We start from the raw sequence: 24,772 nt of genomic DNA, 5'->3' as shown, positions 1-24,772 counted from the left end.
AAAAAAAAACTTCGTTAATTATTACTTTATACTTTGTTACTTGAATATAAAGCAAAAAAAAACTATTACAAATTACAGATTTTTGCGATCATAAACGTTCTTTGTTTATCTAGGTAAATTTTCTTTTGACAACCTTTGACTTTTTCTACAGAAGTGATAACTGCCACGCCAGAAAAAAATCACAATGATGACTCTCAATTTTGAACATTTGAAAAAACTAAATTAAACAATTATTTCCACGTTGCGGTGACGAGCGGAGGGAGCACTTGGCCGTTTTTTTTTTTTTGAGTAATGAGTCTATTTTGACAAAGTAAGGAAGAGAAAGTACAGACATTTGTTCTCAAATGGAGGAATGGAAAAAGTCAAATAACTCAGGAGTAAGTACACGAACAGTATTTGTATTTGCTCACTTTGGAAAAAAGTAACTAGCTTATTTGGAAATTGTAAGGAGTAGAAAGTTAAAATATTTGTGTTCAAATGTAGGAACAAAAAGCAAAAGTTATAAAAGGCGCTACTTCTTACCGTGACGCCGCACCACTCGCACCTCATCCCCGCCAGAACGTCGGACGAGCCGCAGGAGCGACGGCACAGCTGGCAACGAGCACTCGACGCCAAGTTACCCTCCCGCCAGTGGTGGTGAAACGTGTCCTGCGGGAACACGCAACAGCCGTGAACAAAAAAGCACACGTTTACCAACGGAAACGCAGACGCAGATGCTTTTGTCGCCAAGGTGATGACTGACCTGCTGCCGAGTTCCGTCCACGTGACATGAGCGACAATCGGCGCATGTGAAGGCGACGCAGTCGGCGTGCACGTGCAGCTCGCACACTGAAACCCGAGAGATAGCATCTTGTTAGCAATCAGAACAAAGCAAAATCGGTTTTGGGGAGCAACAATTCATCAAATAATCGACAACCAGTGGCTGATCTAGAAAGTTTTAACTGCGGTGACAAAGGGAGTCAGTTGCGGGGGGGCAGAGGGTATAATCAAAAAATAGGGCTGGGTATCGATTCAAATTTCCAAACTCAAATATTTCATTAAAAAAATTAATAATAATAATAAACAAATCTTTTTTTTTATTATTGTTCAGAGCAAATTAATCCCTAAAAATTGAACAAATGCCCAGTTCTAGGAGTGATTATTTTATTATTCTGTTGATTTTATTTATTTATTTTTTATAGATCAATTATTCCGATTTTTTAAGGTTTTTTTCTGACCCTTTCTTAAATTAAAAAAAAATTGTTTGGTTTGTAACGTGTCAGAAAATTGGAAAATAATTATCAACATTTTTGTGTCAAATGTCAAAAATAATCTGTCTGCTTTCATGTAGCAGTAAAGAAATCGGAGATTTACTTTTAAGGCTGAAATTGCGAGGATTTGGACAACTAAGTTAAACAAAGCCTTTAATCATTTAATTGATTATCAATATAGTTTCTGATTTGAATCGATGGGTTGTGGATTAATCGAATAATTGTTGCACCACCAGCCACGCCAGATGAAAAAAGGGTCAGCCAATCAGACTATTGGGGGAGGGGCATCAGTTGCCATTAGTGCACAGCCACTAGCATTGGGCTGACCTTCGCAACGAAGGGCGCCGTTTCCCTCTGTCTGCTTCCTGCACACGCAGCACACGCGCCTCTTGTGAGAGTCCGGAACGAAGCAGTGAGCCACGGGGATCTGTAGGGAGCAGCGTGGACACCGCAGCGTCATCATGCGACGTCATCGACAACGACAATAATGCGCTACTCACTCGTACTGCAGAGGGCGCCATGCTGGAGCACAGCGAGCGAAGCGTCTTCAGACATTTCTCGTGACACATCAAGTTACACACTGAAGAGAACACCAAAGAGAAGATACAAGATTTATCACCACAGCAACAAAAGCCATCTTTAACACAAAACACACATTACCATGACAACACAGGGCATATTTAAAACAAAACACATATTGCCATGGCAACACAGGAGGACACATTTAAAATGCAACGAACACATTGCCATGGCAACAATGGATATACCCTTGAAACCACATCACCATGGCAACAGGAGACAGTGAAAACAACACTCCTATCAAGCATGGCAACACAGGACACGTTGAATACAACACACATGTCACCATGGCAACAATAGATATTAATTTTGTTTGTAACATGTAATGCACATATATTATAAACATGGCAACGTTGGACACGCTTCAAATTCAGTCACACGTCACCAAGGCAACACATATTTAAAGCACAACACGCATAATGCTATCACCATGGCAACAGAGGAGATCACACAAGCATCTTTGTTCAAGTGACAGCTTCAACATTTTGGTGTCATGTGACAAAATGCATCTTCATTGGCTACACACACACACACACCCCGACATATATATATATATACACACACACACACACACAATTCGACAAGCCAAGACTTCTGTTTCCATGACGACCAGAGGAAGTCCACAAGAACTGCTTCTTGTGAAACACACACATACACACACACACACACACACACTTTCACCTTCTGCTCCTCCTACCATGACACACGCACATACAGATGACAGACAACACACGCGTTACTGGGCAGAACATGCATGTACAAATTATGTGTCTTTGTGAGGAGCACTTACAAAGCAAAACAATTGTGATGAGGACTGCTAAAAGCCGACTGAGGACATCTAAGAGACACTGAGGACATTTAAAGTCATGCTGAGGACACGTAATCATAGTGGAGACATTCGAAGACTTTGATAGACTTCGTAAGATTTGTGTGTACAAGTCGCTGGGCGTCCGTCAGAAGTAGCCGTCACACTCTCCACGGCGCAAGTGCTCGCAATTTTCCGTGTTAAGACTTCCATGCTGTTCTTTTTACCTTGGCACTAAACTGCTATAATGATGACGTGGAAGGCGTGTCTGACTTTTAATCACCACTTGGAAACTGCCCCAAAGAGGAAGCATACATTACAATACTCAGGCAACATGTCTCGAATTTGTAGTTGATAACATATTTTCTAAACTTCTGCCAAATATGGTGTATTAGGTGAATTGGCAAAAACAGGTGCACTGCAGGATATTATTCAATGTCAATATTTTGGCAAAGAAAAATATTATTATCAAACATAAAATTGTTTTTGTTAAATAATCTATGCCAACCACAGAGAGTAAAAGGCAAAACAATTAAATGCTCTTCCAATAAATGACAGAAGGTACATAACAAACCTGTATATCCACTTTTTGTAAATCATTTTGCAAAGCGGTGTGCCCTGATTTTTTTCTTTTCTGATGCGAGGTGTGTGCCTTGGCTCAGTAAATGTTGAACACTGACCTAGACAATGTGGACAATTTGCTAAACTTTGTATGTATAATGCAATCCCTCATTTTTATCTGTTTTCCAATAGCAACCACAACAGGGAAAACACTAATTCTGACCGACCAGAGATAAAGCTCGGCGTCGTGGTGGAAGTAGCCCATTCGAGTACATCAATTTTGGGCATGCAGCTGCACCAGATGTTGGCTTGGCAAAATTTTCAAATTGGACTATGAAGAATCCAGCATGCCCACGCGCAACACTTGTGAGGATATGCATGGAGAAAATGGATAGAAGGATGCATGGATGGAAATTTTTAAACATATTCTGGTGACTTATGAGAGAAAGCAAGTCTATAGAAACTGCATATTAGCTACTCATTTCCTCATCACTTATAAGTACAACATGGAGAGGCTGATCCTTCTGATATTTTCAGAGGTTGAAGCGGGCATCATTGCAGATGTGCACATACATTTTGGTGCTGATTGACTGTCGTTTTAAGAAATTATTTGTGATGTGACGTTGAGCAGTGGAAGGGGCGGGGCTAGTAGTTGGTTATTTGTTAATTTCTTAAACACAAATGAATAAATTTGAAAATGCATGCTAGTTTAAAAAAACTGATAAATTTAGTAGTTGAATGACAAATGGGCCACCGCAGCCAGATGATCCCTTTAAGATATTTGAAGATACGATAAGGACGTTTACAGACAACATGACAACAAAAAGTCCATTTATAGATTCACTGAAGTCTTCACATGAAAACACGTGAAAAAAAATGTGAAGACGTGACACAGAGGGGACATTTAGCGGAAAGCCAATAGAAGACATTGTGAACATTTAAAAAGACAGTCAGGGCATTTAAAGAGACAGTGAAGAATCGGGGAAACAGTAAAGACATTAGAAGATACAACGAGCACATTGAAGACAGTGTGACTGTGGCGATCGTCGGTATGTTGCTGGCATGTAATGCTGTACCTTCACACAGGAAGCCGAGAAGCCCCCACAGAAAGTCGCTGCAGTGGTGGCAGAAAGTGGGCTTGGTGAGCGTCACCCTCTTGAAGCTGTGACCAAGAGCGCAAGAGCCCTGCTGGCGCTTCTTGATCCCCAGCGGGCTTTCCGTCACGTTCGGGCTGCTGTCCGCAGCTTCCGCTCGAGCCGGGCTGCAGTCCGCCATTCTTCACGTCACTTCACCTCACGTCACGTCATGTCATGTCATATAATGTCATGTCACGCTCGACGTTCTCAATAAAAACAAAAACATTAAACGTCCATGCCCGCCGTTCGAAGCTCGACAGTCCAACACGATCGCGTTCGGGTCCACGAGGGATCCTTTTCGATCAACCTATGACGTTGAGAGCCGGCGTGCGTCCCGCCCAGTTTGCTTCCACAAGTTCCCGCTCACGCGCGCGCGAGGGTAGGACTCGCGCACGCGCGGCGCATGGTCGCGATTCAAGACTTCCGTCTTGTGGCCGGGATCACGTGACGTAAGGCGCTTGCACGCGGCTGGCTTTCACGATGGATTGATTGATATATACGCCCGTGGATGGAGCATAACAACAAATGCGGAAGTCAACAAGTGGAAAACGAGCAGCTTCTTCCGCCTTCTTCTTCACAGCCTTCAGTAAAAGAGACTCAAATGCATCCCGCCATTCCTCCTTTCACCTTTACCCACTTACCATTTCCTGCTTTCCTTCACTACATCATGACGTCACTTACTGTATACACTGTATTTATGAAGTGTCTGTCAAAAGTGTTTCATTTCCCCCCGCAATTTCCTGAGCTGCACTTACAAGACATGGCCACTATGTGTCAGTGTAACTCTGCAAAAGTCTACAACGAACTGGAGCGAATGAATGCATTTCCAATACGTACTGTACGTGTATAGTATACTTATACATATTCGTATATAAACACACTTTATTGAACACTGGAAATTACAGACACTCAACCAGGATAACAAATACATGTTATGTTGCGGTATGACAAAAGTAGATGTACATATATATGAATTGACGAGCTAGTTTCGGTGACTTGGTGGTCAAATGTTGTCTTCACAAATGTCACTGAGTGCACTTTGTGATCGCTGGCGCAATTAAATGAGGCAGGCCCACCATTAAAAAGAGCCAATGCCACCGTGCATGGTAGAGAATATGATGTAAAAATGTGTACTATAATCATCGTAAACCTTAACAATTAAAGAATCTTTACAATTGGACGTGTTTTTAATCGTGGAAAAAATATTTGTGCCTCATTTAAGTTTGACCAAAACATGTTATTGTTTCTTGTGATATAATAAAATTCAACTCTGCCTGAGTCTGATGCATTAATTCCACTGTCATTGGACAGGGGGCGATGTTACGCACCTAAATATGTTGGGAGAGCATTAGAATCGTGTGTACAATAAACGAAGTCTTCAATAGAAGCAATCGGCACTTTAAAAATAGCTTTAATAATTGTAAGATTGCTATTTGTATGGAAAACATGTGTAAATATTAATACGATACAATAAATAAAAAACCGTGTAAGTGGGTTAATTTTGTGACATTACGAAAGTGAAACATGTAAAAAAGTCTAACAAAATCCACAATCCTTTGTGAAGTTGTGTTTGCGGCTAAAATAGTTAAAGAAAAAATCAAGCGACATAAACGGCCAGCGTGGAGCTCACAGATGAGAGCATTCAATAACAATAAATCTAAAAAATATTCAAAACAATCGACGTCAGCCTACCTGTTTTGTCCCTCTCAGGCTCCTCCCACGCTTCTTTCTCCCCTCCTCTCTCGCTCTATTTCCTTCCCTGCCTCCCTTCTCTCTCGTCATTCTCGCGGCTGCTGCCCCAACATCAACATCTCTCTCTCTCCCCTTCTTTGATTCTCTCTCTCGGCAATCTGTCTACCCGTCTTTCCCTCGCTCTCTCCTCCTTCTCTCCTTCTTTCCTTCCCCTCGCTCAGTCGCTGCCCCCCCCCCTCCATCTTTTGCGACACCCCGCCCCCCTCTAGGTGCGGACATGCTGAGGTCGGTGTGGAGATGAGGTTCCGCAATGTGTCCTTCTTGACGCTCTTGTTGTTCGGATTGTGCGGGCTGGTCTCGCTGTCCTGGTACACCGCCTTCAGCTCCTCCAGAGGTAAGAACTCACACGCGCACATACGTCACACGTGCACACACGCCTGCACGGCTCTGGAAGAATCGGGAGCAGAAGATGGTGATGATGAAGAAGTGAGGCTGGAGGCAAGGGAGGAAGGCGTTCGATTCACGACAGAGGAGGAGGGGGAGCGCTCGTTTTTTTGTGTGTCAGATGCAGTGAGGGGGACTTGGGGATGGAAAAAGGGGTGCGTTTGGTTGCAGGATGGACACATGACACAACATCCTGGGCTTAAGGTGGAGTGAGGTGCTTGTTTGGGGGGGGGTCGTGCATGCTATTCAGGTGAAGATGAGAAATTAAGCAAGAGGTCCAAAAAGATGGAAAACGGTGATACCACCTTAAGGTCCACGTACGACCACCCTCTTTGTCCTTACTAGTAAGACAATGCAGCGCACCAGACGAACAAATATCTCTGACAGACAAATATTTAGCAAATATCATGCACTAGAAGCCTTCTGCAGCCTACTAGTTGCACCTTAATACCATCTATTTTGCCTCTATATTAACTTGGAGTTGTCCTACTAGTATGTCAAAGTTGTCCTCTGCGTCAAAACGGCATACGAATTTGCACTTATTAGTGCACTAGTATAGAGCAACTTTTTCTTAACGGTAATGTTTTTTTTTTCACTAGAAGGGCCGGTTTTGGCTTTTAGAATACAATTCAACCTAGTGCAAACTACTGAATTGCACTAGTAGCACTACTAGGCCACACTTGTTAGCATACAATAATAGTCCCAAAATACCCGCTAGTACAGGCGCAGGGAACGCTGGGTCTTGGAGCGCCATATCCTGTCCGTTTTAGATCCCTCCCATCTCCAAAAACACTCAGCACATCAACAAGCCCTGTAGAAGCCCGGAACGATCCTGATTATTTGAATCTGGTGTGTTTGGATTAGGGAGAGGTCTAAAACAGACAGGATATGGCTCTCCAGGAACCGGAGTTCCCAACCCCTGCGCTAGTGGCTTTGTCCCATTAATAATATGCCCTACTAGTATGCAAAAGTTGTCCAATTAATGGGGACAATAATCATCCTATTACAAAGAAATCAAATAAATGTTTGAATTGCTCTCCTTGAAGTAAACTAGTACAATAATAGTAGACCAAGGCACTTTAGTAGAACAATTGTCACTTACGAATAATATACACACCTGACTGGAGGAGCAGCAATGACCTTGCCCCACAGCGCGTGTCCGCTTGCTGCGGCATTTGTGCGATTGTCTATGTTCCAGGAGAGCGCTTGCTTTTGCCTCAGTGGAGAATGAAAAAGCCAGGTGGGGTGCGCTTGTTCTGCTCCACTGCACAAAAAGCGTCAAGCTGATGAGAGAAGAACAAGTGTCTACTTAAGAAAGAAGTGCTTGAGTTGTAGTGCTGCGCTCGATTTGTCGTGCTGCACATGCCAGTTGGTGCTTTGATTGAGATGCATCCAATAGTATCGTCTCCAGGGGGCACTTGGTTGTTCATGCAACTCATGCCGGGAGAAGCTGGGCTCACACAGTAGCTGTGACATCAAATGGAATGGAGAGTTGGCCATGTTGTGGGCGGCAACTCTGGAGGGGGGGGGGGGTGTATGTGTGTGTGTGTGTGTGCGCATATTTGCGAATGTGTGAGAGAGTGTGGGCTTCTCCTTGTGTGCATGTTAATGTGGTAGCGTAGTTTTTGTGTCAGTGGGTGTGCGCGTGTGTGTGTGCGTGTGTGTGTAAATATTTGTGTGTATATTTGGGTTTGAATTTGTGTGTGGGGGTGAAAGACAAAGTTTGCATGTTTGTGTGTATTTTAACGTGTGCGTTTGTGTGTATGTGTGTTTGCGAGAATGCGTGTGCATGTGCGTGTCTGTGTGCGTTTGCTGCACACAGATGTTTCCTGCTCGGACAACGCCAACGTGCGCAACAAACATGTCGAGGGTCATGTTTTTCCGAGGGGGGCTTGTTTTGGGATGTGGCGCATACCATCCGGATGGAGACAGCTGTGTCTCTTGGCGGGCGTCCACGCGTGACATCACGTGAAGATATCTGAATAGCACGTGGCTGCCATTTTCAAAATGGTCTGCGGTGTTTCAGAAGTCCAAACTACTCACCTTCAAGTCGCCTTTCCGAATTTTTGTTGGAAAAGATCCTGGGGTCAAGGCAAAATGTAAAGGTGCTTCCTTTGGAACAAAAAGAGCCGTGCTCTTTCAAATGATTTCAACTCTATTCTATGTATCTACAAAGACCTGGAAAAAAGTGATTTATTTCAGTGAGGTTTATGCCAACAGTGAAAATCACGAGGCCAATCTTGTATTGTTGTGGAAATGGTCTGTTCCTAGTAATAGTTCTTTTAATGGATAAAAAATGAATGATTCAGTGTGCGTGTGTTTGTGTGTGTGTGGGGGTGTGGGGGGTGTAGAGAGAGAGAGAGAGAGAGAGAGAGAGAGAGAGAGAGAGAGAGAGAGAGAGAGAGAGAGAGAGAGAGAGAGAGAGAGAGAGAGAGAGAGAGAGAGAGAGAGAGAGAGAGAGAGAGAGAGAGAGAGAGAGAGAGAGAGAGAGAGAGAGAGAGAGAGAGAGTCTATAAAATTGCACTCATTCAATGCAAACAGATTTCTAATGAAGGAACGATCTTGGTCCATTATATACAGCATAAATCCGTATATAGGGAATAAGTAAATAGCAGTCTTGCATTTCAAATGTCAATGTGTGTGCGCACATGTATGTGAGTGATGTTGACAATGCTCTGCTGTGTTATACCTTCAGTGGCTGTCCTCCCAAAAGAAAGTAAGCTTGACTTGTTAACAACACACAGTGTGTTTGACTGTGGGGGTTGGGGTGAGATGTGTGTGGTCGTGTTTGTGTCTGTGCGCGCGGCAAGTTGAGACAAGCCCGCGTGCTGACTTTGGTCTTGGGGGCTTTTTGTCTTGTACTTGGCTGCAAACAATCTTCAGCATTTAAAAAAAATCCTGGACAAAGCAAAGCAACATTTCTCCTTCTACTACATGACAGTCGGGGCCAGCTGCAAATGCCAAAAAAACCTGCCTTAACACCCTCGTCGTCCAACGTTCCCAGGAATCTGTTCTTATGAGTCAGCAAACACTTCAGTGGATTCTTGACTTATGAGTTCGTACACTCACCCGCTATTTTTTTGCGTTGTGTCTTAAGCCCTAATTGTGAGTGAGATTCAGAGACGCCGCCGCTCAATGAAAAGTGAAAACAAAACACAGCAAATAAGAGATGTATAATGTTCTGGCATGCAGACAAGGAGCGCCATTGTCACCCTTTTCAGACATTTATTGCACAAGTCAAACATTCAAATGCAAAATGACAGCACTTGCAAGGAGCATGGAACCAATGCGACTGAGAAAACCAGATAACTTTACGGCAGTTTACAGAATTAATGAATTAATGATATATATATATATATATATATATATATATATATATATATATATATATATATATATATATATTAGTTTTCTGTAGTGTAACTCCACGTGAGTGAGTCTATTGGACTTGATTGACGTCGAACATGTGAGCCGTAAATACAGAAGTCAAATTCCTCCTAAAGGTTGTGTGTGCTTGTGTGAATGTGTGTGTGTTTGTTGAAGTATATTTAAAGGCTCATCACATGATCTAAATATAATCAGGGCTGTGATGTCGTGTCCAGGGGCAATAGGAGATCTGACACTCCAGTTTATAAGCACACTCAAAAACAAAGCTTGACATTGTTCATGTACACAACAACCTAGTGTGTTTTTTGGCACATCTGTGTGTATGCACAAACATCATGGAAAGCGTTATGAATATGTTGATAGGTTTATATGGATGTTTTGCTGCATTAAATGACTCACTTTGTTTGTGCGCGATCGCATGTATGTGAGTGTGGTATTAAATGGAAAGTTGTAATTGTCCTCTGGAGGCTCGTCAGTTTCTATGACGACTTGTTGCTTCCTGCGATCCATTCTTGTTTTTGTGCCTCATAAATGCTGCATGAGGACAAACGCGCGCGCGCGCACGCGCTCACAAATTAACCAACACGCCCTGTCGCGCGCGTGAGTGTGTGTGTGTGTGTGTGCGTGAGTAAGAAGTGATAAATATTTGACGAGATCTCAGCTTTCATCGTGAAGGTTTCTCCTTCTCTTTTGTTTGAGCAACAAATCAACTTTTTAAGCGTGATTGAAAAAAATAAATAAATAAAAGACACCTGAATGCATCACGAACCAATGTTGTAACATTTAGTCGGCTTGAAGAGACCAACTCGAGATGAAAAATCAGCTTCGCTTCTTCCCACTGACAAACCATCTGTGTGCGTACGCGTGCGCGCGCGTTTGCGTGTGGCAGATGGCGACACACACACATCTTGTGTTTGTGTGTCGTGGAGGAGCCAAACGAGACGGGGTTCATTTTACTTGAGAATGTGACACCCACTTGAGTGCGTGCACACGCACTAATCGATGACCATGTCAATGCACAAACACACTTACGCACGTACACGCGCACACACACGCGCACGCACACACAGTCCACTATAGAAATATCCTTATATATCGATTTCGGTTTATTCATGCATTTAATGCACTGAGTTTTCTTCCAAGGGCCGCAAAAATTAAGTCAAAGGATGCAATAGCCACTTTGACGTTTTTTTTCTTTTTCTATTCATCTTCTTTTGCATTTTTTAAAAATTTGGAGTCATTTTAAAACTCTGTTAATAAAAGGCAAATAGGGCTTTTTCAAGATTTATAGGTGGGCCGCAGCCTTGCATCGAGCCACCCCAGCCGCCTGCCTTGAGCGGAGCTCCGCATTCCGACGCAAAGAAAGAGTCTTCTGTAATAAGATGCGTGTTTTTAAAGCAGTTTTAACTTGAGGGTCTTAATGACTCACTAGGCTCACTTGCAGCAAGTGGATGAAGACATTTTTGCTTGCAGAATTATTGTTTATTCATGAGGCATTAGAAAGAAAAAAAAAAGATGAAAAGTGCTTTCTTCGTAGTAGTATTCGTAGTAGTCGTCAGGTGCGCCGTTGTGGGTGTCACAACCGGCCCACTTTTATTAACACTCAGTCCGTGGGTAAAGTTTTTTTTTTTGTATATGATAAGGGCCGCTAGAAAATGAATGGCGGGTTGCAAATGGCCCCTGGGCCGAAGTTTGGATACCAATGCACTAATCATTTTATCCCAAGACTCAACTACTGTATCAAGCCTAGTGTATAAAAATAATTTGCAGTGATTCAGGAGTAAGGACTGAGTCCGAACTCCATGATTGAGCTCCAACTCATTCACTCCTTCCTTACACCTGAATGACTACAAAGGCATTTTCAGAGGACATTTGAAGGAACCCTCTTGGGCTACTTTATCAAAATCCTTAGATCAGGAATTAGTCAATGATTCCTGTCACAACCGATAAGAGTGCTATTTTTTTCTCGTTCGCATTTTCAGTCTAGTCCAGTTTCATCCAACTCAATTCACTTAAATCTCATCCACTTTAATTTAGTCCGGTTAGGTGTAGTTTCTGTTGAGTGTAGTCAAAAAAAAAAGAAAAAGAAAACTAACTTAATCAAAAATTTATGAAACAAATTTTAATTTTAATAGTGAAAATGTTCGTTGTTTTCGTCTTTGTCAATTTATATCGTACTTAAGCTTTTGGGGTTTATTTTTAAATATATTTATTTGGCTATTGCCGTACGTCCGTGTAGAAGGCGGAAGGTCACACAGTCATTTGAGAATTGTAGTTTACTTTACTTTATTCCAAAATACTTAGACTTTTTCTTTTTATTTTACACTCAACTAGTATTCAATTATTTACAAAACTACAACTAATACTAATAAAAATTAATCTAAAACAAACCATCTAAAAAGAATTCACTCAAATAAAAACAAATAAACTCTGAAAACTAATTAAAACAAGTTGATTTAAAAGAATAAAAGACAAAATGAAATAAAAACTAACCATAATGAAAATTATTTAAAAAAATGAACTGACCTGCTCTAAAAACTAATTAAAATGAGCTGAATTAAAAAAAAAAAAAAGACAAAATGAAATAAAAACTAACCATAATGAAATTTATTCTAACCCTCATGGAATTACATTTTATCTTCCCTGCGTGTGCAAAGGTATGGTCATGAAGCGACTGCAAACTTTGCAAAGATTTCAAGCAGCGATGGTCCAAGTTAAAAGTGTCGTTGAATAGTCGCCGCTTATTGGAGACAGCCATGTTTTAATTCACTCCACTTGGATGCCTTCCGGTCCAGTCTAGTCCGGTCTCGTCCTCTATGAGAGAAGGTGTTGTGAAATGTTCGGTCGGGACAGGCGTGGCGCTTGAGGCGGCCTTCAGGCGTCTGCGTGGACTTGAGACCTTTGGAACAGTGTCGCTCTGTTCCGTGTCTCGGCTCACTTCCTGTTGAACAGATCGGCACACACGGCAGGCGCACAAGGGCGGCACTGTGCCGGTCGCCGGCTGTGTGACGGCTCGTGAGGCTGTGGAGAAATGGACTCTTCCCATCCAATGTCAGGGCGTATGAAGACGAGTGACAGACTGGTCGTCGGATGTTATCAGGGCACAAGACAAGGACGGGATTGGTCTCCACTGGATGGTAGAGCATATCAACGGACAATTTGCTTACACTGCTCGCCTTTTATTTATTTTTTGTCCTTCTCCAATCAGCCGTTAAAAAAAGCATAGCATCTCCAAAGTGTGCATGCATGCGTCACCATGACAACCACCTCCACATCCACCAAGCACAAGGTCACATCCGGGTCTAGTGTTGTAAAGCTTCAGCGGAGTTCAAGCGCTTAAACGTCGATGCCCCGCGTCACCCTTGGATGAAGTCAGCCCAACGACATGTTGGCGATCTGCCCACCGTCCCCCGTTGGTCACCAGGCGACTCAACAAATGTCGACGTGACAACATGAGCGCTCAAACGCGTGGGAAGAGGCACGCAGGAAATCATGATCTTATAGACAGGAAGTGCAGCCACGCCACGCCGTTATGCCAACAGGAAATGGATGCTTGGTGCGCGTAGAGGAAATGAGCTGTCACGCCCAGCTATGGGATACTTCTTAACTACTTCCATATAATACTTCCGGAATAATTTAGAAACGTGTTGAAAGTCGCATGAATAAAACTCAAGTTGGGTAGCTGTAAATCTTGAATTCCTTTCCAACATGGCCACCAACCACACGTTGGCACGCCATTTGAATCTTTAGCTTGTCAGTCATCCCTTTGGAAACAATGAGCTCATTGTGTGCACGTGCGTGTGCGTGCACGTGCGTATGTGCGTGCACGTGCGTATGTGCGTGTGAGTGCACATGCCCGCAGAAGCTCTTGTTTCAGTTTATACGTGTGTGTGAGCTTCAAGTCAATAACAGTCAAGTTTGTATATACGTGAGCCTATGGGATGATCTCATTGTGTGTGTGTGTGTGTGTGGGGGGGGGGTGTGTGTGTGCGTGTGTGAGCTATGACCGAGCTATCTTCTAGTGTAGAGTCTGGCGAATGTTCCATGGCAGGGATGGGTAACATGAATGAAGGAGGGGGCCACAATTTTTCATCAGTGACTATGTTTGAATTCAGGCAATTACCCTTTTAAAACCCAAATATTGGCATTATTCGGCTTTTTAAAAGTTATATAGACGCGCGAAATAACCCGAATATGCCCTTATTTGGGTTTTTAAAATTCCGAATATCAAGCCTGGGGTACTTCTTTTCTAAACGGCATATGTGCGCAAGTATACGCCGAAATACGCCGATCACACACTACCCTCTGCACATGCTCAACCGCGGGAAATCTGTCTTTGTGGTACAGGAAGTGCAAGTCTTTGGCACCACCCACCGCAAATACACAAGACAAACAAAACATGGCAAACGCTAAGTACGACTTAGGGTTATTTAATTATGGGGGGAGGGGGGGGGTAAATGGGCAAGCAATGTAAACAGGTTATTCTGGGGTACTCAAAAATCTACATTTTTATATTTTTGATGCCTTGCCGTTTCATGGTGCCACACGACAACACATTTGACTTTTCTGGAATCCGTGAAAAGCTTTCAGAGCTTTTTTTTTGCTCGCCATCTGATGACATGAAAGCTGCTTATAGGACTCTCACGTTAGGACATTGAGTCACTTACGTACATGCAGTCCATAGTCTACATAATATCATGTAATCTACTACTAACTGTAATCATGCCCATATATGGACGGTTATGTTAACTGTGTGTGTTTACTTTAATTCACATGGGAAAACAGATGTTAGTATGTGTCACATGCTTGTTTATTTCGTACTGACTATTTTGAAACTTTTGGTCCATGGTCCGGTCTGCCTTCTGGTCCGTGGTTTGAACTCGGTTGCGTTCCATGAGCTGGTCTATTAAAAATAATTTGGTCTATGTTATTGTTCATGTTTAACTGGCTGAGCTATGTCCTCCTCTGCGCCCAATATTTAGGTGCATGGTCTTGGCAATGTTATGGTCTGTATGCTTTGGATTTGACCCTGTGTTGAGATCCAAAGTCAAGCTATGTGCTGGTTGATGTTCTGGACTATGTTGGGGCCTCTTTGTTTCTGGACTTATCTGTAGCTTGATCTCTAATTTTGTCTGTGTTACCATTTATAGTCAGCCCTATGGTCTGGTCCCAGTCCATGGTTTGGTCAATTTTTCAGTTCCTGGTCTGGTCTTTTTGCTATCGTCTTGCAGGGTCCTGTGTCTAGCCTGACCCACATTCTGGTCGATGTGTCTATGACCTTTATTATATTCTTTCTGGTCTTTAGTCCCATCTGTGTTCTGATCCACCGTTCGGACTATGTTTTGGTTCGGAGTATGATCAGTATGCTGGTCTTTGTTCTATGATCTGCCTTATGTTCTGGTTCATGGTCTGGGCAATGGTCGGACACTGATCACAATACTTGGTCTTTATCAGGCTGCGTGTCACCTTGTGCAGCACCCGCAGGTGACATGAAAATTATGTTCTTGACACAAATAGGCTGCAACCGACTAGGGACGGACTGGGCCCATGTGGGTCGACCTGAAATACTGATGGAACTGTGACGGACTGACGATGCCGACCTCTGGTGATATTTCTGGAACCTTGCCATGGACCTGGCACCCAGTTTAGACTTGGGTCTTGACCCGGGTGTGTTGTGTGTGTGTGTGTGGCTTTTGTAGGAGATGTGGTGGACATCTACCAGCGGGAATTCCTGGCCTTGAGGGAGCGCTTGCACTCAGCCGAGCAGGAAAACCTGCGCCGCTCCAAAGAGCTCAACCTGGTCCTGGACGAGATCAAGCGAGCCATCGCTGAGAAGCAAGCGCTCAGGGACATCAACAGAACCTGGAGCAGTCTCTCCGGTATAATAGACAATCGTCCTTCATCATAAGCATTTTCTCTGCCGCTTATCTTCATTGGGGGTCAAGGGTCAGCCGGGGCCCACCTCAGCTGACTTTGTCCGCGAAGGCAGGGTCGCTGAGCAAACGGGGAAATGCTATAGGCAAACAGTTAACTGGTCGCTGTTTCATGTCATTTCCAGAGGAGACCCGGATGAAGTTGTGGAATGTGAGCGTCAGCAAGAATTTTCTTCAGCTTCCCTCCGTTCTCCATCATCTTCCTCACCTAATCAACAGAGAAGACAGCCTGCAGCCCGCCGTCCACGTGGGCCAAGGACGCACCGGAGGTCCGTCAAACCGTCTGGCACGCTGTGTCAATATGTGTGTGCGTGCACGTTTGTGAGGAAGTCCCTGTGTCCGTCCATCTGCTTGTCGCTCTGCTCATGTTGCGTTGAGGCAGACATGTCCAAAACTTCTCCCCTGAAGTTTCTATAAGCGCGTTTTCATGCTGCGGTCTTACTGGATGTATGGAGTCACCTTGCGCACGTGTGTGCACAGTTTCCATAGTGATGGGCGTTCCCAGCGTGAAACGAGAGGTCCACTCGTACTTGACGGACACACTCAACTCTCTGATGTCACAACTCAGCGCCGCGGAGAAGGACGACTGCGTCATCGTTGTCCTCATCGCCGAGGTCAGCCACCGCAGCGCTGTGTGTGTGTGCGTGTGTGTGTGTGTGTACGTGAGCTTGTGTGCATACTTTGTAAAGGTCAATCATTTGGCTAATGAACCAACACACACAAACACACGGACAAAATGTCTGTATTTAGTGGATGTGCAAAGGCTAAGAATAAGAGAAAGGAACAAAAAAGACTGAAGGAAGGATGGCAAGTTAAGTACAAAAGCATTCAAAGAGAAGGAAGGAAGTGGAGGAGGGCGAAACAAAGAAGGTAGAAAAAAATGGGTATAAACGAATGTTACAAGGAAGTTGTCTTAAGTTTCACTTGATGTCGACACGTGATGTGGTCACATGACCCTTTTTGATGTTTTTCTTCATTGAGCTAATAATTTTTTACCCTGCCATGGACACCCCCCCCCCCCCCCACACACACACACACGCATGCGCACACACCCCGGCGCACTCTCAAAAACAAGTTGATGACATCATAATTTCCACCTCCTGCTTAGCCAATCAGGAAGCGAGCAGTCCCGTGACTTGGGCGGTATCCAGGTTTTGGGGTCATGCTGAGGTCACACAGCTGACTCACCGCCGGTCGTTTTGGTGTCATGGACAGCCGAGCGGGGTGGAGCTTGGGGCTTTGCGCCGCAGCCATTAATCAACAACACATGCGCTCGCTCATTATGAAATCTTTGAGCAACTTTTTACCCTCCAGTGTGAGTGAGTGAGATTGTTATTGTGTGTGTGTGGGGGTGTGCGTGCGTGTGTGTGTCCATGCACGTGTTCCAATGCATTGTTGGGTTTGGGGTTAACCCTTCTTAAAGCGTGTGTGTGTTTTTTTGTGTGTGTGTGTGTGCACGCGCAGGCGGACCATCAGTACGCCGTGAGCGTGGCAGACAACCTGAAGCTCCTGTGAGTGGTCTGCATGATGGGATGTTGTTACCATGGCAACATGTTCCTTCACATCCTGTCTGCTCTTTCATCTATGCTCAGTGTGTGTGTGCGTGTCTCTGAGCGTGTGTGAGTACGTGTGTGTGGCTGCATGCATGTGTGTATGTGTGTGTGTGTATTTCTATATGGGGTGTAGGTGTGTGTGTGTGTGTGTGTCCTTTCCTACTTTGTCTTTCTACATGTCCATCAGGCCACTTCCGTCTTTCTGTCCATTCAGCTTGCCATCTTTCTTGTTCCCTTTGTGTTTTTTCTTCAACGTTCCTTCGATGCGCAAAGACGTATTAGGCTGACGGAATCTTGTGTGCGCGTGTCAGTTTCCCTTCAGAGATCCAGTCGGGCCTGTTGGAGGTGGTCTCGCCGTCAGTCCACTTTTATCCGGACTTCTCGCACCTGCGCGAATCTTTTGGAGACCCCAAAGAGAGAGTCAGGTGAGCTGCAGCAAAAACACCAAATTGTGAAGTTGCCGTCTCCACGCGGAATCCAGCTACAATGCAATTTTAAACCACTTAATCCAGCCAATGTGTAATTCAGTGTAATGCACGTTTGATTGTGTGATTTTAATCCACTTTTGAATCCACTTAGAATGGAATTTGAATTCCCTTTAAATCCTGTTGTGATCACAACCGAGTTCACTTGGACTTTGTAGACAAATAAATTGTAAAAGACGCTCCAATAATACTTTATTTCTGTAGCGCATTTCCTAACAGCTGGATCTGTAACAAAGCACTTACTATACAATATAACATAAATAATGTTTTATTATAAATAATGATACTGATACATACACAGTAGACACCAGAAAACAGCAGAACGTGTTAAACGAGATTGCGCTGAGTCCCGCTATGCCCCAGTTTCACATGGCGTTCCGCAGGGTTCTGTTTTGGGGCCCTTGCGGTTTTCACTATATTTGGATATTATTACATTTGACGATTTATTTCTATCCGTTGATATCATATGACTGGTTGTCAAGTTGACCGAAGTGCAGCTTACGGACGAGCTGACATGTTGGATGTCGTTTGCGGATCAGGTGGCGCACCAAGCAGAATCTCGACTATTGCTTCCTCATGATGTATGCGCGCTCCAAAGGGACATACTACGTGCAGGTACAAAGACAATGACACACACTCACTCACATGTGCGCGCACACTCACTTGTGTGTGCATGTGTGTATCAGCTGGAGGACGACATTGTGGCGCGGCCCACCTACTTGAGCACCATGAAGAACTTTGCCTTGCAGCAGCCTTCCGAGGAATGGATGATCCTGGAATTCTCGCAACTCGGCTTCATCGGTGAGTGATGACAAAGAAATTGTCTGCGGTAATTAACTCATAGGCTGCCATTGACGGATAAATCCGTCAAAAATATTTTTTTTTTATCTCAGCTGGTAATGAGTGAGTTAACAATCCAACAACCGCGTCAGAATTGAACGAAGCTCAACCAGCCTAACCAGTAACCACAAAACAAAAATTACTCAAAAATACAGGAACAAAACAATAAATCCATCCACAAGTGCACAACCAATACAACGACCACACAACAGCTGAATCGCTACATCAACTACACAACAAACACACGACCTCAATTAGCATATGTAGCATTTAGCATAGCATTTAAGACAAATTCATCTTACAATCACACACAGGCACGTGCATATACGTGTACATTAATGCTTATAAACAGACGCAGATGTAATTATGTGCACGTGTAACGACGCTAGTGGGACACTGACTGTACATTTGCATGCGCGCAGGTAAGATGTTCAAGTCTTCCGACTTGTCTCTGATCGTGGAGTTCATGTTGATGTTCTACAAGGACAAACCCATCGACTGGCTACTGGATCACATCATGTGGGTGAAAATCTGCAACCCAGAAAAAGACGCGGTCAGTCCCCGATTGTTCAAAACCTATTCACCATGGCTTCCCAAAAACAGGCCTTGAACCTGGACGTTAGCTTTCTTCTCTACCACCGTAGTTCAACTGTGTCTAGTGTCAGTGGAAAATAAGTTCTTTTGTTTGGAAGGGACACGGACCAGCGGTCGTAATTTACACTTCAACATGATGGAAATTCAGATGAAGTGAGCGTGATCCTTTCGGGAAGTGTCTTCTGAATTGACTTTTCTGTTTGTCTCTTTTGATCCTAAAATGATTGTGACTGTGTCGTGTCGTGGCATGCTAGCCATTACGCTCTGTTTTACGCGATAATACAATGCAACGTTTTGCTACATGACTCAAAGACAAGCTCGACAAACATTTGGCTTGATGACAAAGAAGCCACTACAAACAAAGGCTTCCATGTTATTTGAGCAAGGCGGAGCCATTTTGCAAACAGGCCGAATGGCTTAAAAGATGATTTCATATCTCGTGCCTTAATTTGAATGTGTGAGCTTTCAGTTGGATAAAATATGATGTGCCTACGCGCTTATCATCTTGTGTTCCTCAGAAACACTGCGACCGTCAAAAAGCCAACCTGAGGATTCGCTTCAAGCCCTCGCTCTTCCAGCACGTGGGAACGCATTCCTCGCTAGCCGGGAAGATACAGAAACTGAAGGTGATGAATGTCGGCGTCGACAAAAAGTAGAACGTCAATGCCAACGTGCGTGTTTTGCCTTCAGGACAAGGACTTTGGAAAGCAGAGCCTCCACAAGGGCCACGCCAACCCACTGGCCGAGGTCACCACCAGCCTCAAGACGTATCAGCACTTCACTCTGGAGAAGGCCTACCTCGGCGAGGACTTCTTCTGGGCCTTCACACCCGTGGCGGGCGACTTCATACGGATACGCTTCTTCACGCCCGTGCGCATTGAGAGGTCAGTGCACAGCCGCTTTTGGGGAAGTGGAAGGAAAATGAGGGTCAGCTTCAAGCTGTTAATTCGTCACGTCCAGTTGAAGATATTGCAATTATTACATTTGATGATTAGACACGTTTATGCCTTATTCAGCATATTTCACTATTTATCACCGCGTAGTGTGCCACTCATATAAACGTTAATATGAAAAAAATAACATGCATTCTTCTAAATAATTGAAGTGTAGACATTTTGTTTAAAACTTGATTGGTTTTTATTTCGTTATTAGAGATAAAAATCTGTGATTTTTTTTTTTTATCACTGAAGCATAAGTTTTGCTGAGCAATTTTTTATGACTTGACTAAGCTTGATTTTTTTTTATTTATTTATTTTTTTTCCTTCCACAGAGACTTAAGATTTGCTTGAGACTTGATAGTTATGACTCAAAACTTACTTGTGACTTGCACATTTGTGACTTAATCTCTCATTTGATTCATTCTTCAGTGTAACATTACAGTCCTTTATTTATAAAAAAAACAAAAAAACAATCTTGGTCAAATCGATCTAAATATAACAATGTTTCACTGCTTATTTTCTGCTGAGTGAAGGAAAAGGCAGAGTTTTATGACAGTTCATAGATTTGTTTTCAAGCTATTTTTAACCCTTTCAGTTGGTTAAAAATGCATAAAAAAAACGTTACAACCAATTTGTGAAAAAAATTAATGTGGAATATATTTGGACGTACGAGGTTTGTGCCCAATAGTGACAATATTTTCTCTGTGTTATACGGGAACGATCAGTTCATGACTTTTGTGCTCTTTGTCACGTGTTGCTAAAACATTGCAAACATTTCAGATATTTCTTCCGAAGCGGGAACATCGAGCATCCCGGAGACAAACTGGTCAACACGTCTGTGGAGGTTCTCCCTTTTGATGTGAGACCAACATCTCATCTTGCAACATTTACGAGAAGAAATTAGGGATCCAGAGTGTGACGTGCCGAACTTTAATTGTTTTCTAGAATATTCAGGCGGACAAAGAAGCTCTGACGGACGTGAAGGGAAAAAGTCCGAAATACCATCGTACAGAGGACGGATTCATCCGGATTGGTCAGTTATGTGTTCAAAATCAGTCACTCATTTCCTACCACCCAATCACCACAAAGAGATTTTCTAGAGCTATCCAGGTCCACAATATAAAAAGTAGCCGAAAAAGTTATTTTTCCCCCATCAGAACTTTGACGGCTCATAAGGATGTGGTTGTCGTTGACCAACATATGACATCATACACACAACAACAACACAATCGCAATGTTTGAATGCTTCGTTGATTGAAAAATGCTCCTTGTGGGACTCTTCCACTCCCAAGCAGTGAAACCCACTATTGACCCCTCCAAACCACCAAAAACCATCAAAACCCACCGAAAACCATCAACAGTCTGATGGTCTCTTATTGAATCAGGTTGCGTGTGTGCGTGCGTGCGCGTCAAAAGCAATAAAACACACAAACCCCAGCAGCCCATCAAGATAATCCCATTAGTGCTCACATGCTTCCCGAGCGGGAAGATGACCTCACACGGGGAAGCACGTGGATTAGGATGAATGCTGACCCTAACCTCAACCGCCCCCCCCCCCCCACCACCACCACCATCAACATCAACATCAGCTCCTCCCCAGAATGGCTGGACTCTAATCACACATAAGCATCAGCTTTGCTTTAATGGACTGGAATACGACGTGGAAGGTCTTCTAATGACACCTGCTTACATTATATGCAGTACATACATTAAGACAGCGGTGGGTGTTGTTAGATTCTGCTGTCCAATCAGATTTCAGCCTGTGTGTTGCCATGCCAATTGAATTTTCAAAGTGCCTTCATAATCAAAGTAGCGCTGGTTCGTCAGGGATCAATCGATCGCATGTTTCACTTTAGTCAACCATGGTCTTGCCAAGCACTCGGCTATTTTGTGATTAAGGGGCATAGAAAGAAATTTGAATTGTGACGTCATCTGCTGGCTCTTTTTTTACTGGCTGACTGGAAAATGTCGCTTCTACGTGACAAACACGAATCCCAAATGACTGTTCAACCTTCTCTTCTTCCGGCACACGGCCTTGCCGTTAATATCGAAATAAATACATTTAAAATCAAGCACAAAGGCTTGTGTATTAAATTAATTACCAAAGATGAAAATGAAGCACATTTTCTCTATAACAATAATTATTTTTAGTTAATTTTAGTAATAGTTTCAGATCTTATTATTTTTTTTTTTTAATTTTCATTTTTACTTTATTTCCTAAACATTTTTTTTTTTTTTAGTTTGAGTTATTTCGTTAGTTTTCATTAATTAAATTAACCTTGGTCCTCACTCAGAATGTAGGACAACTCGCCAATGCCCCTGCCGAAATCAATACATTTAGAAAGAACCCCACCCCCACAAAAAAGCCCCAGTCTGCTCATATTCCAAAATATTTTACCGAATCCATCGATCCTTTCCTGACTGTCTCTTCTTCTCTCAGGAATGTTCCAGAAGGGCATCGCAGAGGGGGAAGTGGATCCCAGTTTCGGGCCCTTGGAGGCCATCCGCCTCAGCGTCATTAGCGACTCTCCCGTTTGGATCATCCTCAGTGAGGTCGGGCCGCTCGTGCGTTGCGCTTAGAACGCAAAATGACAGGAATCAAATGGGTTCATTCCGGGAAGTCAACACATTCCCACCTGGAATCAAACGTTGTCAAGTTCATTTGTGGATCACAATTGCTCAAATTAAATGCATTAATTCCAGGGATTTTGCAGAAAGTGGTCATGTTCATTCCTGGAAAAATCTCCACACCTGAAATTGAACTTCTTGCTACCAGGAATATAATAACTTAATTTAAAGGTTTAAATTCCTGGACTCTAAAGTATTAAAAGGCAAGTCAAGTCAAAAATGAGTATGCTTTCAGCACCCCAACTAGTGGAAAGACGACATTCTGCTTGATATTGCGTTTGTAGAATATGCATGAATCAGCAAAATCCATTTGTTTTGATCCAACCCAGGGGGCGGCCATTTTGCCACTTGCTGTTGACTGGAAATGACATCACATTTGCCGAAGGGCTCAAGTAAAGAGCGCCACAACTCCCCCAAAGAAAAAAAAAAAATTTTTTTAAAAAGCGTCACAGCTCATGTTATCTTGGTCATATGACATTTGCAAGCTGAGCCCAGTGATGTCATTTTCATTTGACGGCAAGTGGCAAAATGGCTATGCCCTCAGATAGGATCAAAGTGGGTGGAGTTTTCTGCTTCATATTCCACAGACGCAATATTAGAATTCCGTGTTTAGACGAGTGGGGGATCTGAGAACATATTGCGAGAAAAAAAAATTCAACCCGACTTCCCCTTTAAGCAATTGGACATGTTAATTCATAATATTTAATGCATTAGGTCCAAGAATTTAACATCTTTATTCCAGGAATTTCACATTTTAATACCAGGAATTGAAAGTGTTCATTCTGGGAATGGTTGTTAACATGCTGAATGTAATATGCACTGGAAAAATAAGTCATTTGAATTGCCTTTTTTTTTTTAACAAGTGGGGGAAATTAATTTAGTTGATCGTGTTTTAATCATCTGCAACCTATGTAATCAAGTTACTTAAGTAATTGAATGCACCCATATGTGGAATTTAACGTGTTAATTTGTTTGTACTGTGAAAAAAAAATCCCCTTTAACATTTACTACCAGCCGAGTAAAAAAAATGGATCTTTGACGTCCTTAGCTGTCAATGGCATAAATGAGTTAAGGCCTAAATTCTTGAAATTTAAAAAAAAAAAAGACAATCATGATGATGAGCATGAATGTGATTGTTTCTTCTGTGTGTTGTCTGTCGTCTTCATCAGATTTTCATCAAGAAAGTGGAGTGACGAATGAGCCAGCGATGGACTCCAGGTCTTGAGATCTTGAGGTGTTGGGGTTCCTCCTCCTTGCTCAGTCAAGCCTCTCCACCTCCACGGCTTCACAGCGCCGTCTTCTGGTCGTATCTGGCCACTGCAAGTAGAAAAAGCTCAGTCAGATGATGAGGAGTCACATGACAGGATGCTGAGGTCATGTTGAACGTTCTAACGCTTGACTGGCTTTTGGGGAAGGACCGACGTCCAATGACGACGATGATGATGATAACAAAGGTTCCCCTTTCGAGGAGGTTTTCTCGGGGCGAAGCCACGTGTAGCCGATAACCGCGATCTTTTGCTGAGGCGACATCCTTTAAAGACGTTCCTCAGCTTCCTCGTCCAAATGTTGGAGAAGACTTCCTGTGGGTCTTCACAAGGCTGCGGACAGGACAGACAGACACACAGACTGCTTGACATGCAATTCCGACGAACCACATGACATCAGATCCTCAAACTATAATTCTCCAGTCACGTGACAGGGAGATATGTCCACATGACACCAACAACTCACACAGTTGAAAGGACGCCATGGTGACGCCCACAAAGAATGAACACTTTGTTGTACTTTGTTGTGCACTAGTTTGTACATCGAAGTGTTGCTTCAGAATGACTCCACTTCAGAGGGGTACTGTTCTGTACTTGACACTTTTCTACTTTTATGTCATGTCTAGTTTCTTGTCATATCAGTAGCTGATGAAAGAATAAATTATTAAAATAATGATCAATA

The 24,772-nt window shown here is 43.3% G+C and overlaps 2 protein-coding genes across 2 annotated transcripts in view; one reads left to right on the top strand and one right to left on the bottom strand.

Moving 5' to 3' along the window:
- The window catches only part of dgkq (diacylglycerol kinase theta), a 16,204-nt gene extending 9,999 nt beyond the window's left edge, over positions 1-6,205 (bottom strand). Inside the window, exons 1-5 of the mRNA XM_088292453.1 lie at positions 4,272-6,205; positions 1,751-1,830; positions 1,578-1,677; positions 743-828; positions 523-648 (exon numbers count right to left, since the gene is read on the bottom strand). Coding sequence (XP_088148579.1) covers positions 523-648; positions 743-828; positions 1,578-1,677; positions 1,751-1,830; positions 4,272-4,470 — 591 coding nt within the window. The 5' untranslated portion in view covers positions 4,471-6,205. The remainder of the gene's footprint in view (positions 1-522; positions 649-742; positions 829-1,577; positions 1,678-1,750; positions 1,831-4,271) is intronic.
- Positions 6,060-24,772, top strand: mgat4b (alpha-1,3-mannosyl-glycoprotein 4-beta-N-acetylglucosaminyltransferase B). The gene is made up of 15 exons (XM_088292454.1): positions 6,060-6,417; positions 15,554-15,733; positions 15,913-16,056; positions 16,268-16,401; positions 17,252-17,298; positions 17,652-17,765; positions 18,365-18,440; positions 18,512-18,626; positions 19,088-19,218; positions 19,778-19,885; positions 19,950-20,143; positions 20,978-21,056; positions 21,143-21,230; positions 22,638-22,750; positions 23,995-24,772. Exons 1-15 carry the CDS (start codon positions 6,321-6,323, stop codon positions 24,016-24,018), a joined length of 1,644 nt encoding a protein of 547 aa, XP_088148580.1. The 5' UTR covers positions 6,060-6,320; the 3' UTR covers positions 24,019-24,772.

The sequence above is a fragment of the Idiotropiscis lumnitzeri genome, chromosome 4, assembly GCF_059441095.1.
Source record: "Idiotropiscis lumnitzeri isolate Australia: NSW breed Sydney's pygmy pipehorse chromosome 4, RoL_Ilum_1.0, whole genome shotgun sequence".
NCBI lineage: Eukaryota > Metazoa > Chordata > Actinopteri > Syngnathiformes > Syngnathidae > Idiotropiscis > Idiotropiscis lumnitzeri.
The sequence above is the reverse complement of the archived record's forward strand: the minus strand, read 5'-3'. Positions and strand labels throughout refer to the sequence as shown.

Excerpts from the sequence above, each read along its gene's own strand:
- mgat4b (XM_088292454.1), top strand. The coding sequence starts at position 6,321 with ATGAGGTTCCGCAATGTGTCCTTCTTGACGCTCTTGTTGTTCGGATTG. Across the intron at positions 6,418-15,553 it reads CGCCTTCAGCTCCTCCAGAG|GAGATGTGGTGGACATCTAC; the intron begins GTAAGAACTCAC and ends TGGCTTTTGTAG. Across the intron at positions 22,751-23,994 it reads TTTGGATCATCCTCAGTGAG|ATTTTCATCAAGAAAGTGGA; the intron begins GTCGGGCCGCTC and ends CGTCTTCATCAG.